We start from the raw sequence: 18034 nt of genomic DNA, 5'->3' as shown, positions 1-18034 counted from the left end.
ACATAAGGGTAAACCACAACCTTTCCACAATAAGACATAAGGAAGACGAGAGATTCTCCTGATGTTCGGGCAATTATTTTTAATTCAATAGTCGTCAGTGTTTGTCATTTTCTCAAAGACATAATTGGCATCATTATCAAGACTGTAAAGAAAACACAGAATGACATGGATTCCTGCTAAAAAGGCACCATTATCAAAATAAAGCAGAATATTTGTTTTTGCTCTGGAGTGTTTGAGTGTGACCATTGTTCATGGCTTGGCTTCGTTCATGGCCTCGGCTGGATCTGTTCGAGCGGAAAGTGAAATTGAGTCGGATTTCTCAGACGTCTCAGGTCCTCCTCCACCTGGCGCACAGAAAACACAGTCACACAAACCATTTCATAATCTAACCAACAATTCAGCTGATTCTTTAGAAGGCAAGGCACATTTTTAAACAACTTAACTTGTGTTTAGCCTCACTAGCAGCATTCGGTTTACATGAGTAGTTTTGAGTTAAATGACCCAATGATTAATGCATGGACTGCATGACATTTGGGTCCAGACACATGTGTTGACCTATGACTCACTAACTATTCATTTAGGGCCACCATGAGGTCGAACATGTTGTTTGTATAGCACAACTAATGACTTACTATCAGCCTCAGCTGTACTCTGCTTCTGGTGCTTATCTGTACATGCTAATACACTGAACTAATATGATTAACATTGTAACCATTTTATCTGCTAATGATAAGCATTTGAAGACTGTCGTTGTTAGCACGTTAGCTTGCAAACAAAAGCATTTTTCTCAAAGCATTTGCCCTACGAAGCTGATAGCATGGCTGTAGATTTTCTTAGTTTTATTTGCACATAAATAGCTGCAATTTAAGAAAAAATAAATAGCTTTACATTTATCTATTTGTTATTGGATTAAAACGCTGAATCAGTGGTCAGTGGAATTTCAAAGTCTGATTTGTAATTTTGCTCTTTTACTGTTTTAAGTATGACATTGTTAAACTGTAGCTTCTTCTTCCTACTCTTCGAAGTGTCCTTAACATGTCAGTGAGGAAGACAGTGGGTGTTTCTCAATGTCGAGGAGGCTTGAGGTAGCACATGTACCTCCGACTGAGTGAGTTGAAGCGAGGCAAGGATACCTCCTAGCCTCGAAAAACGAAGAATGGAACAGGCTAGCAAGTGTGCGTCATATGAGAGGCCCCGCCTTACATTTTCCGCCAAAGATTTTAGTAATTGGTCCGTGCGCAAAGCATTGTGGGGATTTTAAGACCGCGGAGGATACACATGAGCAGCCTCTAAATTTCCCGCAACGAAGTACACCGGCCTCGGTAGAATTCCAAGTATGCTGGACATTGGAACAGTCCTTCGGCGGCACTCGATGTATCCTTGAAATAGTGGCTCTGGAGCAGCTTTCCTCGACATTGAGAAACACCCAGAGACTCCTAAGTGTCTGTATATGTTGGATTATAACAAGTGAACCAATCAACCAACCTCAGCCAGCTCATCCTTCAGTTCATTGTATTTTCCCACGTTGAATTTCTTCCTGCCGGCCCCCTTATAAAAGGAATGCAGGAACTGTCTGTCTTTAACGTCTGGGTATAAATAATCCTGAGGGAAAAAAGAAAATTGGATTAAAATCAATATGGAGAGGAAAACACATCGGCACACATACGCTGTACAGCAGAGCACCAGGTTGGAGTGTCTCAGATAAAAAAGTTTGGTAAAAGGATTAACATGTCTGTCAGTGAAATATTAAATCATAGCCAACAGCTACCAAGCAATTCACTTAAAGCCTGTAAAAGGAAATCAAATCTAGTGGTTTTATGGTCTACCGTTAACGTGCCAAGATACTTCAAGGCATGCCGCAGTGACTTCCTTGCAGTCAAAGTGAGTTTGACAGACAAGCAGCAGAGACAGGAAATGGCGGTGGGCAATTCAACTCACATAAAACACCAACAATGTCTATTACCGGTAAGCACATGTTTTTATCTTCAGACAAAGCCAGGCTAGTGTTTACCAGTCTTTATGCTAGGCTAATCTAAATGCTTCTGGCTGTAGTTCATTTCGTATGTACGGAAATAACATTGACATTTTGAACCTTTCCTTTGTATCAAAACAGAGTTGGAAACAGGAAGAGAAAGAGGTGTGTGTCTTTATTCCCTGAGACTTGCCTGTTTGGTAAGGACATAATAGGAGAAGGCTCCGATGCTGGTGGCGTAGGTGATGAAATACGTGACGGGCTCCATGACGTCCCATGAGTAAACCCACCACGTGAGCCAGGCCAGAGCCCCGCCCTGCACAGACAGCAGGGCCAGGCCGGTCCACACCACCCTGGCGCTGTGGAAGTTTGCGGACCGGGACAGCTGAGCTTTCACCTGTCAGCGCCAGGCAGAGACACAAGGAGGAGGAGGTTATCAGCCAACAGAACTAACAGGACAGAAATGGCATCTGTGCCTTTGCAAAAACAAGGATGTAACAAGGAGACAGAGAGGTGTCATAGATGCAGATGTTGAGACGTATCCACTACCTCCTCCAGGGGGGACAGCTCCTGTTTGAGGACGTCCTGTCTCTCCAGCAGCTGCCTCTCCTTCAGCATGTGGTGTTCAGGCATGTGGAGTGCCGTGTGCAGCAGATGCACGACATGCTTCATGTCATCCATCTCCATGGCTTGCTCACTGGTAGCCACTGCAACACACGGGGTGGATGAGGGTGGGATGTTAAGATGAGTCGTGACTGGAGAGATAACTGCGGCCAAAGTTATAATTGCTAAGCAGAAAACATCTGATAGGACAGAAATGTGTGGTACCCTTTTCAGGAGAGATGACATTATAAACGGCATCATTGATGACGAGCTGGAAGTCCTTATCCAGCAGGGCGTCTATCAGCGTGGTGTTGGTTACACGCTCTCCATCTGTCAGAAGAGGACAGATGTCCAACTCAGTACTTTATCTCAATCATATAACTTCATATTTTTATAGCACTGCAAAAAAGGCTTCTTGGTAGATGACCAAAATAAGCACAGTAAAGCTGAATAACCATACATCATAAATAAACGTCATAAAAAGAGTGAGTGCAAAGACAATTACTCATCATTGCAAAACTGGAGGTGTTGTAAAGGAATGAGACACATGGGGATGATTCCAATCTGTCCAACTCAAATACAACGTGTCCTATCTCCTTGAATGAAACCCGTTTACTTATCAGCAGCTTCTGAGCAATGTGCCAGCTAGTGTTGTTAAACAGAGGGATAGCTACTGGGGGAAAAAGCAGGTTTTTCCAGTTAGCAGAATATGAGAAGCATCCCCTACTTCAAATGCTCTGCAGCAGGAGCGCTGGACTGTTTAGCTGTACAATTATAAGTTGGCGGGTGATGATTGCTTTTAGCTCGACTGTTTTCAACTCGACAGCCGGTTCATTCTCATCTTACGGCTAACAGGTATATGTTTCTGAAAACGAGGCGAAAAATAGGCAATGCAGAAACTGGATTCATACTCGGTCAGTGCTGCCTGTTTGACAGTTTAATCAAAGTCCAAATGCATTTGGAAGCATTGAGGGGGAGCACAGAACATTATTTTTTTTTTTTTAAAAACAGATTATCAGCCTGCAATAATGGCAGGATATAATGAGGGTTTTAGAAAACTGGAAAAAAAAGTTTTCTTTCTAAAATGTTGGTTTTTTTCTTGTGAAAAACTGCATAAAAGTGAAAGCACCTCATGCTCATGACCCATGCACATTAAGAAAGTACTATACCAGCTTAGTCATTGTATAGATCATAAGATTATCTATAATTGTTGTTAAATAATGTTAATGGTTGTTAAAATATTGTTTGCAGGCATCGTGCCAAACCACTCAAAGCTGCTCTTCAACTTTCAATTCTAACAAAGAACCTGTCGAACCAGGTTACGTTTCAAATGGTCAGACTTGACTGACTGCAAGCTCAACAATGCCATCTGTGTAGCTAACACTTGTCATGTTGTCCTACCTTTGGACAAAATGGATGCCTTGGCCCCGGGGTCCTCTTTCTGCAGATCTGAGATCAGGTCTCCCACGCTCATCAGCATGGGTCTGAGGAAGAACAGACACACCTCATCTCTGGAGGGCAATGGCACCTCCAGAACCAATCGGCCATGTTTGTACTTCAAAGACAAGTCTGCAACACAAAGAGGGGCAAATCATTTATATTGCTTGTACACAGATCATCTCCACATTTTTTTTTTTTTGTAGTAGTAGTGATTGTAAAGACATAAACGGAACAGATGTGTGTAATTTGTTGCCATGTTGATGTTGTAGTTGTATCTTACCACTGGAGGGAGCGAGTGTACTGTAGAAAAACGCTGGGCTATTTCCAAGAAGGGGCGACCTCTGTTGAACCTGAAAAAGAAAAAGTAGTAATGAACAAAAAAATGCAAAAAGACCAGAAGCAGCTTACGTCAGTTTGTTCTCTGTACTCAAAATGAAACCCCTCCTTTAGTGAACTGACAGAGTAGCATCCTGAAATGAAGGATGTGAAAATAGATCCACATCAATTGAGTTTCCCTGGTCTTGGTTTTCACTCTAGGTTAATAGGAATGTCTTCAATAACAATGCTTTTGAAACACTTGACACTCCCTTTAAATGGTTTCTGATCTAACATCTGGTGATGAAATGAGTGGATGCACCAAAGTAATTACATTTAAACCATGAAATGTGAAATGTGTTCATCTCAATGAAAAGTACTTTCAAGAGGGCACTCATAGAGCACTGCTCATTACTCTAGTCAGCAGGAGTTCTTCTCTGTGCTGCACTTAACATTCTTGGTGTGTCATATTGTGTAGTTTAAATGCAGTCATATTTTCTATTCAATATTTAAAGCCCCTGGGACTTCTTGCTACAAATCACAACTGTACTGTTGAAAGTCAGCCTTATATCTCTATAGTTTCAAACCAATAAAATCAAATGTAGTAAATGAAATCACAATAACAATAAAGACGACATATTATGCTAATCTTTTGGTTTAAATGTGTATGTTGTGCCTCTACTGTGACATGTTTACTGCTTTAACCCTCCTGTTGTCTTCGGGTCAAATCTGACCGATTTACTACTTTCATCAATCATAACTTTTTTGTTTTACATTCGATTGCATTAAGGCTTTGTGATATCCTTCACAGTAGACATTTGAACATATACAATTGCTGATCACCACTTTTGTTGAATTTTGGATGATTTAGTCAACTTTGTAACACCCATGGTGCTCCCGGACAAAAATGACCGCCATAAGGAAAAGGAATTAGTAACCATCCTGATCAGATCAAACACAAACACTCACACAAACACACATACTGTAGATGTGTCCCCCCCCCCCCTTATGTGCCCAATCCCCCCATGTCAATCACAGAACAATTTGATACATTTCCCGCTCTTATGTGCCCATCCCCTGGATCACACCTGGCACACGCAATACATGTTCAGTGTCTATTCTTTCTATATTTACTGCAGTTGTTCATGTATACCAGTAGTCTGATACACTATGTACAGTTTGAAAGGGTGTTAAATGAAATGTGGTGATGATGAATGGTTTTTGTGTTAATTTAATAGCAGTTAAAACAGGACCGGTGAAATTTGACCGTGAACACCAAAGTAAGGGGGGGGGGGGGGGAAACGAAGACAATAGGAGGGTTATTGTTCAAAAAGCTCCTTATCTTTCTCAAGCTGCCTGTGCTGCAGCACCTCTTTCCACCCTCTGTCTGAAACCACAGCCCAGGGGGGAAGAGAGACTCCCTCTGCAGGGAACTTTGGGCTTTCAGTCTTTGCAGATCATCTACATGCACGAAAACCTATTTAACACACTACATGAAAGGGAAACCCCCAAAATGCATAATAGGGCCACTTTCATAGCAGCTATATGATGACATTCAGAATATTGTAGCGACTCTGATAGGATGCTGAGGGTGTCACTCAGGTATCCCCCGTCTCTCTGCCAATCATAGAGCTGTACCGGGATACTGGTTGAGGGCGGGCCTGTGGTTGGGGGAGCAGACGGGGGAGGGCGGGAAGTGGTGACGTAGTCTGGCTTATAAAGGTGTGTGTGAGAGCTTAAGAGAGTGTGAGGTTGAACCTGCAAGTGATATCTGTACCTTTGATCTTCAAAGAAAATAAGAGTTATTAAAGCCTAATAACTAGAAGCCTGTTTCCGACTCCATCTGTGAACGTTACAATATAATTGATTTGTGATATTATATACTTCAGTTTCCTATAAAGCTCTGAATACTGGCTTCTTGGTGTTGAAACACTCGGGTCTTTTGAACTTTAAAAACGGATTCCTCCACAGCGTTTCCTGTTCAGAGTCAAAGGGGTCCGACTGATATCTAGGGATGTGGAAGCCACTCTCACCCACCCCTTTGTCCTCCAGCTGGGAGTTTACTCGATCAATATCACATTAAAGAGCAACAAGGGAGCCATCCATTTTCATGGGCTGAGAAAAGCAGATGGCCTTGGGATGGTGGGAGTTAAGGCTAGATGCTCCTAACACTCCACTGGGCAGGTGATAGCAGGACTTTAACAGTAAAAACACTCAATACAGCAATAGGTAACTGTGTGCATGAGCAGAGGCTGTGTGTTGTAACAAACTATGAAGCCAAACACCATTAATGGTAAACCCAGGAGATGGAACAGAAAGAAACAGTATAATAAAAAGAAGTGTTGACCACACTGCGAAGGACAACATGATTTTATAAATACTCTCCATTCCCCAAAAAGAGCCGAACAAAGTGATCCCAATGCGACGACATTGTATCTGTTCAGTTTGTGTGAGATGTCCAGCTGCTGTTACACAGCTGAGCGCTCGATCACCAACGCTTCAGCACACCTGCTCCCCGTGGACACTGGGAAAAGTATTTTTAGGGGATGTATGTTCATATTTTGACAACAGTAAAACATGTCAAACAAATGGATATCATCACAGAATCACAAGTGGTAGTATCCCACATCTCTATACAGTGCAGTTTATATTAGATATCATGGAAGAAAAACCTTCTTTCTGTGTTTTAATACGGTTCAAATCAATTTAAAAGATGGTTTATGGACGGCTAAATTGTAAATGAAATACCTCACTAGCAAAGTCATTCATTACATTGACCACAAATCCATACAGATGGAAAGCATGTCCAAATATTGATTTGCAATATTGGCAAACATGTCAGGGACCACCGGGCAGACAATCAACAGACATTAAAAAGGGACAGCTGCCACGGTTTATGATAGATGACAAATTTGATATACCTCATTGTCATCATATTGCCTTTTTGTAGAACAGTTCCCATCCCTGATACCTGAAGAAGTGTAGTTATGCTGTGACCCCTATTAGTTAACCTATGAGAGCAAACACATTAGCAGTATGCTAAACTGCCTGGAGCTTTATCTTATGAGACTCCCCAGCCGCTGCAGCCAGAGCGCCTCATTAAACTGAGCATGCAGGCGCCGACAGCCGACTCACACAGTGGGCACATGAGAAGAAAATGCTTATACCATGTCACTCATCAGAAAACATTTCACGTAAAAGTAATTTAGCAGGGGAGTGAGACATTTGTGCTCATTGCATCAGATTGTGAAAACAGCAGATATGGCGCTGGAGTAATATTCTCTTTGCTCAATGTGTGTGTACGTGTGTGTGTGTGTGTGTGTGTGTGTGTGTGTGTGTGTGTGTGTGTGTGTGTGTGTGTGTGTGTGTGTGTGTGTGTGTGTGTGTGAGAGATCAGTGACCAGCGTCAATTCACCGGCTGACTGAGTCCAGGCAGTCTTCATGCTATGTGCACACATACCAGTGCCATTCTAAATCAGCACAGCGTGGCCAGTGTGGCACATAATGAGACTTGGGAGCTGTGTGATGGATAGAAGTTCATTTCCAAAGCCATGCCGCTGGCCCCCTTATTACTGACTTAAGCACACTGCATTAGAAACACTGACTGACCTTTTACTCCTCTCCGCCTTTAGGTGGCAGCTGCATTTGATCTACATAGCACTGCAATAACGTCAAAGAACAATTTGGCAATGATATATTTATAGCAAACACAATTCAAACACATCCAAGGGTCTTGTGATGGATGAGCCTTACAGTTCAGTGTTAGTAACAGACTATAGAAAAGCATGCCGAGCCACCTGGCCTTGTTACACTCGGTGATAGATGATGGACACATAAGGAGCAACAGCAACGATGCTTTAATGAGCCTTGTGGGGAAAATCTTATGCTGTTATGAATGCATAGAACTCACTGGCACGCAACAACAGAGATAATCTTTTACTATAAAGTGTCAACACAGCAGTGCTTTCAGATAAATGCTAACATTAGCACACTGAAATGATAACAACTACCGTCTACGTACTGACATTTGCTTCGTAGCAATTAAACACAAAGTACCTCTAAGCTGAATATCATTTCTTTTGCAAGTGTTTTTACATAAATCAAAGAACTTTACACAAAGTTTTGACCAAGCGGAGAATTCAGAGTAATCAAATTTCATGGCAGTACATCTAATAGGCGTGGGAGGAATATGATACAATACCAACAATGTGGAACTTAATGGTGGGGCTAGAGGAAAGTCAGATAATCACAAAAGTCATATGGCTAAATCCTGAGGGGACCGTCAATGTCTGAACAAAGAAGAATGATGGCCCTCCATTCAACCCTTAATGAAATATTTAAAGGTCCCATGTCATGCTTTTCAGGTTATTACCCGTCCCCTTGTGTGTTATGAAGGTTTGTCTGCATGTAAACGGTCTGCAGAGTCACAAACCCTCAAAGTACACCCTGTAGCGAGTAAAACTCTAACACAGAAAAGACCTGTCTATGCTGCCCCAGAGCGCCTCGTTGGGGATTTCTCTTTTTCTTCCTGGGTACAGTGACGTGCCCATACCCAAATGGACCCACTGGCCCAAATGGACCAATCCGTGGAGCCGTTACGTTACATCCGCGGAGCCGTTACATTTGGACAATCCGCGGACTTCCTCACACACACACAATCTTTTTTCTCAGCTCCGCCAATTTCTCCTCTCTGAGACGGCGGGACGCGGCGAGGCTGCGAGTGTGTGTGCGTGTGTGGTCGGGCTGGGTTTCGCTGTCTCGCAGACGGCCACTAGGCTCACAGGGGGGGGGGGGCAGGAGCTCCAACAAGCAGTGGGTTTCTCATATAGAGATGCTGTATGAGAAACCAATGTGAGTTTGGAACATTGAACAATATAAATGTATTCTAATATACCTCAACAATGGAATTATGATCAGTAGAAATGGCCATGACATGGGACCTTTAAGTCTTAAACCGAGAGTCCTGTCAAACTAAAAGAAAAATATACATATTCATAGAATGCTAAATTACTTGCATAACCAATTTAGGAAGTGGCCAAGATTTAGTTTATGTTGCGATACAATTGTTAGTGATAACAGTAGTATTGAAATTATTACACAACTTACGTGTGAAGATAAATGATGGTCATGCATCTTCTCTCATACCGACTAGCCAATCATCTTCACCTAAGAAGTGAGGTTGAAAGAGACTATAAGCCGTGCACACAAATGCAAGACGGTTCAGCGGGTGTGTGCAGGTCTACCATTTACCAGAGTAGATTAGAAATGTCCAACTAAAGTGCTTCATATGATCTACAGTATGGTTTCATTTAGGCTACTCCCATGCAGGGGCCGACACACCCATAAACCTTCAGCACCTAACAAAAGGGCCGCAGGTTAAAGACAGCGCTGCCTGAACAAGAACGAGCCCTCGCACAGCAAACAGTAACAGGCTTCACGCTCTGATGCTGTGTCATAAGACAGAAACACACGAGGAATAACCTCACCACCGGCTGCACAATGGAACATTTGTTGCTTATCAAAACAGAACACACTTTCCCAATTAGACTAGAAGAAAACACAATAATCACTCTTCAAAATGCAGGGTGCTTCTTATTTATTATCTTTCAAACATTCAGAGTCAATTTAGAGCTGCAGGGAACCGCGCTGCACACCTGCTCATCATCGCAGAAAATGATTTGCTCCAACTGTTTCTTTCTGAAAAAAAACATCCGTAAGTATATTTACCCCTTAAGCCGTATGTTTCTTATTTATGCCATACCTACGGGGAGAGAGAGGGGGGGGGGGGATGAGCAATATGATGACAGACTGCCATCTCCCTCCTCTGCAGCGAGGCAGGCCGGGGCTTCTCGCTCCAGCAATAATTAGTTATCATGACGACAAGCAGATCATTTTCACTGCAGTTTCCAAGCAGGGCCATCTATTAGGAATTGTGTCAAGTTTAAATATAATAATAATCACTTGGATGGCACTTATCTAAACAAGCTGTAGATAATATATGGGCTACAAACAAATTGATTATGGCGGTTGTATCGGAATTATAGTGCACATGCATTTTTGAAGGTATAAGTGCAGCGTATGAGAACAGCCAAGATAATAATGTAATGAAAAAAAATATCTTGCAAGCGTGCCTTGAAGCAGGAAGCAAAGGAAATTGAGTGAGGGTGATAAAGGGAGCGAAATGTAAGGCTGCGATGAAAAATGAAGGCAGCCAAGAAGAGAAAATGGAATTCTTTCCCGTTGCCGTCATAGGAGCACCGAGCACTGTGCCATGAAAACTATTTGCATGGAAGCATTTGTCTTCTGCTTCCCAGTTAATGATGCGGTCGAGATGGGACACAAAGAGGGAACACGGTGCGATGGAGGTGACTGCTGTATAGAAGGCATGAAGGTAGTGGAAACACAAGGTCTGTCTGCAACACGTTTTTCATACAAATCGGACAAATGAAATGTTAGGTGGGGCAAACAGAAAAATACTAAAAGGGTAAAAAACTGAGGAAACTAAAGAAATACAGTATTACTTTTAATTGAATGCTGATTAAATGCGAGGACTTCCTTTTTTTTTTTCGTGTTGGGAATGTTTGGTCAAGAAGGCCCACAAAAGTTTTTCAAATATTTACTCTTCCACGATAAGAGGGTAGTTGAACTAACTTCTCATCTGAGTCTCACTGCAAACAGGATGGGTGGTGCAGGATGGTAAGCAGGGGCAAGTCTTTATTTATTCCTAAGAAACTCATGAGGAGGATTCTCTCTTACATTGGGCGACTACTGAGCCCAAGTCCTCTCTGCTTAAATCAGCTGACAGTTCTTCAACCGGCAGCAAAGCTCCACACAAAAATTCAAACTTCGGTGAATCATTTGTCCCCTTTGGTCAGACCTACTGTCGGTGAGTAATGCATCGTCCCAGGGTCACGCAAGGACAAGAAGGGCATGAATAACTAGCTTGTGGGATTAGAAACAAAGTTGAACTTATTTAAAGAGGCCCTATTCTGCTCATTTCAGGTTTCATCATTTGTATTTTGTGTCTCTACTGTGACATGTTTACTCTTAAAAACCTGCTTTATTTTTCTCATACTGCTTGTGCTGCAGTACCTCTTTTCACCCTGTGTCTGAAACCAGAGCCTATCTGCTCTGATTGGTTAGCTGGCCGTCTCTGAGATACTCCCTGTGGAGCGTTGGGATTTTTTGGACCATTTACAAAAAGCATATAACACACTACAGGAAAGGGAAAACCCCAACGATCCCAGAAGGGCCTCTTTGAAGACACAATAGGCAGACTCAAAGGAGTTGGAAATAAGTGAATATGTTGTTATGCACAATACAACTTAACAGGTTTGATATGGGATTTTTATATTTAAGACCTCCAGTGACATCTTTGTCAGCATGTGTTGATGACAAGACAGACGATAAATTAGGTCAAGAATGTAGGTTTTTTTTATTTGACCCACTATGCTGACACACTGGATTTTATCTATGCGCATTTCTAAAAGGAATCAATAACGCGCCTTGGCTCAAGCGTGCCTCCGCTCTGCCAGAGGTGAGGTTTTCAGATATCTCTACGTGACTGATATTGCAGATGAGATACATATGCAAAGGTGTTAACTGTTGCATTCTTATTATCATATAAATTATGGATTTTACTCAGAAAGACAATTTTGATTTGGCCCAGGTTCAAACAGCCAGCATCTGTTTGAGTTTAGCAAAAGAGTGAAAACTAAGACTCCATTTTCGCCCGGTATTACCTTATACTCTTTACCTAGATCCTACTCCAAAGAAGACAGATGCACTGAAGCTATTCGACTGTTAGCAAATTTCAATGTGCAATCTGCTAATTGAGGAGAATGTTCGGTCAATACAACATGTAGCAGGTCGGGGAAGGGATGCTGCAGTATTGACCATTTTGTCATTTTACAGATGAGAGGGGTTTGTGTAGCTTTTTGCTAATCCTGCTTGAAACAGGAGGAAGAATGTGTGGCTTGTGTATAAGCTTTATAAATTGCATTTACACCTGCCTTGAATCTGATTACACTGCGAGCCAGACAACCTCCAGATGTGTTCTGACTGCACTCCAGTCCCAGGGGCTTCAGCTGCCTCTACACCTGGCATTTGCCCTCACACAAATTCACATTTTTTCTGGCATTTTCATCTTTACTGGACAGCCGATGGTACAGAAGCAGAAAACACATGTCATGCAACAAAAGTGATGAGCTGGAATCATGTGTAAATAGAGGTGTGGTTTTGTATTTAGTTAGCGTTGTACCGGTTCCCGTGACAAGAAGGTAATTAAGTAAAGTGAATACTATCAGATCCGGCGGATGTAAAAACCATGCATTAGGCTATAAAATAACTACCCTAAGGACCCATTACTTAACCTCAGTACCACTAACTTAAATCCTGACTAGTGTTTTGCATGGTGACAATAGCTACTTTCAATTAGCCACTTGATAGCGACTTTATTTAAAATTGTTATAACGGGTAAAGTCCACACGTATATAAGCCGGTAATTTTAGGCGTTTGTGCAAAACATTCAAATCTCCTTATCTTGTCAATTGACCTCGTTTCAGGGATCTAATCAAATACACACCGACTTCCAGCCAAGGGAAGTGGAAAAATGCAACCTCACGTCTGGGCTTTAGGACTCATTAATCCTTCACTTTGTGGGGTCAAAAAAATGTATTCTCTCACTACAGCTGTGATGAGGAGTTCTTCCATACTAAGCGGCAGTGGTCCCACGATCCAGAGCTTGTTATCTACAGAATAAAAACCAAATCTGACAGAATCCCCACGGGCGATGTCACATGCTTCTGCCAGGGCTTCATTCCTATTCTATTCCTGTGGATACGCTGCCCTCATAAAGTATGGTCTCTGTGGCGTGGCCAGACTTGACGCTGAGAGACTGGCAGTCATGCTCGCTGGAATGAAACCACTTCTATCTTGCATTATAATGCCGGGGCCACACAATAAAAAGGGGCAAGACAGCAAATTGAGCCTACTGTCAGACAGAACTGTCACTGACAAAGTGATGCTTGTTCCAGCTATCTTGACATTTTGGGGCTACGGTTTCTCTGGAATAATCATTTGTCTCCATTTCAGGCATATGTTTTCTTATTATTTCAACAAACTATGAAGTATTGGCTATGACAACATCGTTTTTGCCTCTTGATTTGGTCTTGTTGTCTCTGGAAACCCTGCTGGTATGGGATTTGTTTTCACAATGGGCAGCGTTGTTATTCCATGCTAAAAGGAACAGAGTTATATTTTTGGAAATAGCTGGTATGCAATGACACCACAGTGAAATGAGTAATCCATATCAATTATCTCTGGGCATCAGGTAGAAAGGTATGTTAGGAGTATGTGTAACCTGCTAAGCTGCTTCTGCTAGTCCATCTCTGTCAAACATGGAATAGATATGTGCCTTCCAACACATCCACAGCTGTATGTTTTGCATGTTGTGTGTTGTAACAGTGAGTAGTTGTCAGGAACACATCCAGGAGTCACAGGGGTATTCTTCACTTCCGATTTATGACAAGAATTTGAATACCATACGTCAGTCATTGTGCACAGCAATTTGCAGAAAGGTCGGAATATTAAAAAGGCTCCTATTGTGGGTATAGGTTAGATACACAGGAAACACGGTGTGTATACAAGAAAGCTTTAGACATGCTGACAGGCATCTTTTTTCACTTATGAAGAAGCCATGCTAATAGTGTTCCCCCTCCTTACCCTTGTTAGCTTCCTTAACCTTTTCTTACTGGATGCTCAAAAGTGGTATTGATCCTCGTTTCATCTAAAAAATGCAAACTAGTGTGTTTTCCACAATTCTGAGCGTTCCTAGTACACGTTCCTGTAACTACTGACAACGACGGACTGCTTCAATACAAAATCAGTTACACGTATCTGCACTGAGTGTTTTCGGCAGGTCTATTACGTTTCTCTCAGCACTCCGGCGCTGCTTAGTATCGTTCAAGCTCATTCATATTACACCTGTAGCATTACAATGGTGTGAATAAAAAAGAAGTGTGTTCTCTGAGATCTCCATCACTCACTGATATACAAGACAAATTCCCTAAGGCTTCTCTCCTGAAAGTGAGAGTGCTTGCTTTGAAAATGTTTTCAAAGTGGTAATCTTGTGCTGAGAGCATGACAGCAGATGTTGGCAGAGGTTTCCCCTTCTGTAGATGATGTTTTATTTAACAATCCTTTACAATAATGAGAGTAGGGACAATGTATGCTCAATTTTGAACTCATGTCTACTCGCACTGACTATAGTTGTTGTCTGTTACACGATGGTATAGAAGCAGGGAAATAGCATCTGTTCAATTTATATTTGAGGAAATCCATTTTCAGTTGCTTATCCACAGCCTCCGAAGTGATCCCTGTTATTTCCCAGGCTAACACGGCTTCCTAGATTAACTTGCATTCTGGTTCCAAAAACTGGTTTTGTATGCAGCAGTATTTATCTGTCTTTTCAAAGGCTCTCTTAAAACAAGGTGTTGTACCAGCCTATTCAAAACAGGCTGTGGTTCAGCCACTCCTTTAAAAACACACTCCTGACCTAAGAGTGTTTTTACAACATCTAGATCCGGGGTGTTTCTCAATGTTGAGGACGCTTCCTTGGTAGGACATGTCCCTCCGAGTCAGGTCCTTCAGAAGCGAGGTAAAAATCCCTCAGAAAACGAAGAATGGTGGAACAGGCTAACTGGTGTGCAGGTGTGCGTCATATGCGAGGCCTTAAATGGAGCGCGATTTCCGCCAAAGATTTTGGAAATTGGTCCGTGCGCAAAGCATTGTGGGGATTTTAAGACCGCAGAGGATACGCATGTGCAGCCGCGAAATTTCCCGCAACGAAGGACGCCGGCCTCGGTAGAATTCCAAGCATCCAGGACAATGGAACAGTCCTTCGGCGGGACTCGATGACGTAGTATCCTTGAAATAGTGGCTCTGGAGCAGCCTTCTTCGACATTGAGAAACACCCCCGGTTTATATATATATTTTTTAAATAAACCTGTGTACGGACATTATATGAGTCCCCCCGAAGTCAAGCGTTGAAGCAAAGTGTTGTAGAAACCAAACACTGGAATCACAAGTTACGTGTCAGTGACTTAATGCCATTGGGGCCATGAACAGTTTTTCCCATTGACTTACATTAAGAAAGAAACGTCTGTAAATCAGCATGTCATTTCTGTTCTGTTAAATCAACAATCCAGTACCAACACTTTATTGAGTATCACAAGTTGTAAAATGCACTAAAGGCCAAATTCAAGGATATTTTCTCTCCATTCATTAGATCGAGCCAAGAAACGGATGTTAAGTAGTAGCATGGAAGCGGGGTTAAAGGAAATTGAAAGTGTGCTTTTTGTCTATAGGCCTGATAGTAAAGAAGACCCTCAGAGAATCCGGATCATTTTGTACTTGAGAGTCGAGCAACTTTAGCTTCATGTGCCCACTTCCATAGGAATAAACAGGGCAGCGCTTTCAACTCTGTATCCAGTACTCCTTTTAATTAATCCATCAGATTATACAGCACTGAATAAACCCTTTTGATAGTCCACCTGTCTATTCAATAGAAAACAGGCTGTTGCACACTCTGTAAATTATGGGGTGCATCGTGGTGGCCTCTGGGTTAAAGACATCGACCCTTGTTGCATATATTTAAGCTTGCTAAATACACTGTTTCCACTGTAAATAAAGTCAAAGACAGGAATAGCACAACATAAAAGCAGTGACCTGAATAACCATATGTGGTTGAAAAATATGACCTATTTGGACCATACAGAACAGACCAATGAATAAGATACGATAAGATAAGATATTTTTGAAATAAGGGCTGTGTTAAGTGTCTTTAGCCGTAAAGGTCCAAATGGGGTTTGCTGGTCAGTGTGTAGCCGCAACAACACTTGACAAAAGGAGAACTGACACTGGGATTTTAAATATGATTTGGTCTAAAAATAGAGCTCATCTTAGTCATTCTTGAATGCAGAGTGACTCATGACAGTTTGCCCATCTAACAGAAATAATCCCCCAAACTGTAAATCAATATTCACTCCGTGTCGAGGCTGGCGTTTAGCACTACAGTGTGTCCTGGTCTTCTTTCACTTGCAAAGACTCTGCCGCCTGCTTGGGATCAGCCTGCTCAAGGCTTAGGTGACCTCTGCAATTTCTTGCACAGGATGATAAATGGGTTATAAAATAAAGGTTTAAATATCCAATTTAACAGTTCATTCATAAAATGAGAATGCCATCAGGGGTTTTACTTCATGCAGCACTACACACATTACATTGATTTGTGAGGTCATTTACCCAGCATCTTTTGCTATGGCTAGGACATGGTGCTGTGTGTTGATACAAGCTGATGATGCACATTTCCAGCTCATGATACAATGCAATATGGACCTTTACGCTGTAGGCTGCAAAGTATAGCAATGTCAGAGATGTCTCTTGGGATTTTTCTATAGAAAAGCAAGTCTATACTTAAAGATAGGGCTATATTTAGCAACCTAATCATGGTGTCGTTGTCCATGAATGGCTTCCATGGAGGAGTAATCGAATGAACACTGCCTGTGATAAAATAATGTAGAGTAATAATCAGTCCACCATACCTTTCAAGGCTGATTAGCTTCATCAGTCACGTTTCAAACCACAGTAGAGCTAGGTAATGTAGGCTTCTTGAATAATTTATGGGTTATTCTGTCAACCCTTAATCAAAATTACATCACACAGAAATAGAGAGCACAGTGACACACAGTTGTTGCCTTTCTCCACTGAGTATTAGAGAGGCTTGTGAACAATGAATCACATTCAAGCAAGACAATTAACAACAAATGTTTTCCGTTAAGTTTTCATCTGATTTTAGAGATGAAACAAATCAATCTTTCTTAAAACAGTTCCCTCACATTACTGAAGTTCGCTATTCAATCCCCAGTGTACCAAAGTACATTGTTGTGCTCAGAAAGCAGGAAGCCAGTTAGTCAACCCCAAACACTGTTTAGTTAACTAGTTATACGTTGGTGTAACATTTAAGCAAGACGAATTAGAGTAATTAACAAACATATGAATTTACCTTGTGAAGAAATGTAACAGGACGCGTAGTTTTGACACTGCAGTGAAGAGGCTGAATACTTCCCAAAAGTCTCGCCGTAACTTTGCCGACCATCCGAACCGAAGCCATCGTTAACCCGTGTTTAAGAGCTTTTTTCGGGCATACCGTGTGGAGAGACTTCCACAAAATGAGCCTCGGAGCCCGGTGTTCCGGTTGGAAACGGGCTTGTGTTTTTGCTGTAAATAAAAACAGCTACGGGACAGAGGGAGGAACAGCCCCGCCTGTGCTGCATACCATTTCCTCCTCCTCCTCACTGCATGCACGTTCACCGTCCTTGCCAAACTCTTCTTCCCTTTTCCCTTCTTTTCTGTTTAGCATGAAGCAGCCAGCAGGGAGCAGCTGAACGTAATGTGCTGTCCCAACCATGGATGACCAATACAACCTCTCCAAGTATAGAGTGCGCATGTACAGAGGGTTATAAAAAAACTGAGGCTGGAGGACCCTCAGAGGTCTTCATGTTACACATTTCACCAGGAAGAGAAGGTCATTACACGTTTAAGAATAGTACACACAGGAAATCAAATACAAAATTGGCATGCACCCCACAGACTAATAAACCGGAAACTGTCAAACATGTCTGAATAAACTGCCACACATATGATGAC

At 42.1% G+C, this 18034-nt stretch overlaps 1 protein-coding gene across 1 annotated transcript; it reads right to left on the bottom strand.

The window, feature by feature from the left end:
- Nucleotides 1-64: 64 nt before the first annotated feature.
- On the bottom strand, nucleotides 65-17904 carry LOC307020753 (calcium uniporter protein, mitochondrial-like). The gene is made up of 8 exons (XM_079652286.1): nucleotides 17391-17904; nucleotides 4296-4365; nucleotides 3977-4144; nucleotides 2801-2905; nucleotides 2522-2679; nucleotides 2166-2369; nucleotides 1486-1602; nucleotides 65-344 (listed from the first exon to the last, which is right to left on the bottom strand). The coding sequence occupies exons 1-8, from the start codon at nucleotides 17496-17498 to the stop codon at nucleotides 267-269; spliced, it is 1008 nt and encodes a 335-aa protein (XP_079508412.1). The 5' UTR covers nucleotides 17499-17904; the 3' UTR covers nucleotides 65-266.
- Between the last annotated feature and the right edge of the window lie 130 nt (nucleotides 17905-18034).

This window comes from Notothenia rossii (genome assembly GCF_949606895.1).
Source record: "Notothenia rossii genome assembly, chromosome: 1".
NCBI lineage: Eukaryota > Metazoa > Chordata > Actinopteri > Perciformes > Nototheniidae > Notothenia > Notothenia rossii.
Note: the sequence above shows the minus strand (reverse complement) of the source record. Positions and strands in the feature narration are given on the sequence as shown.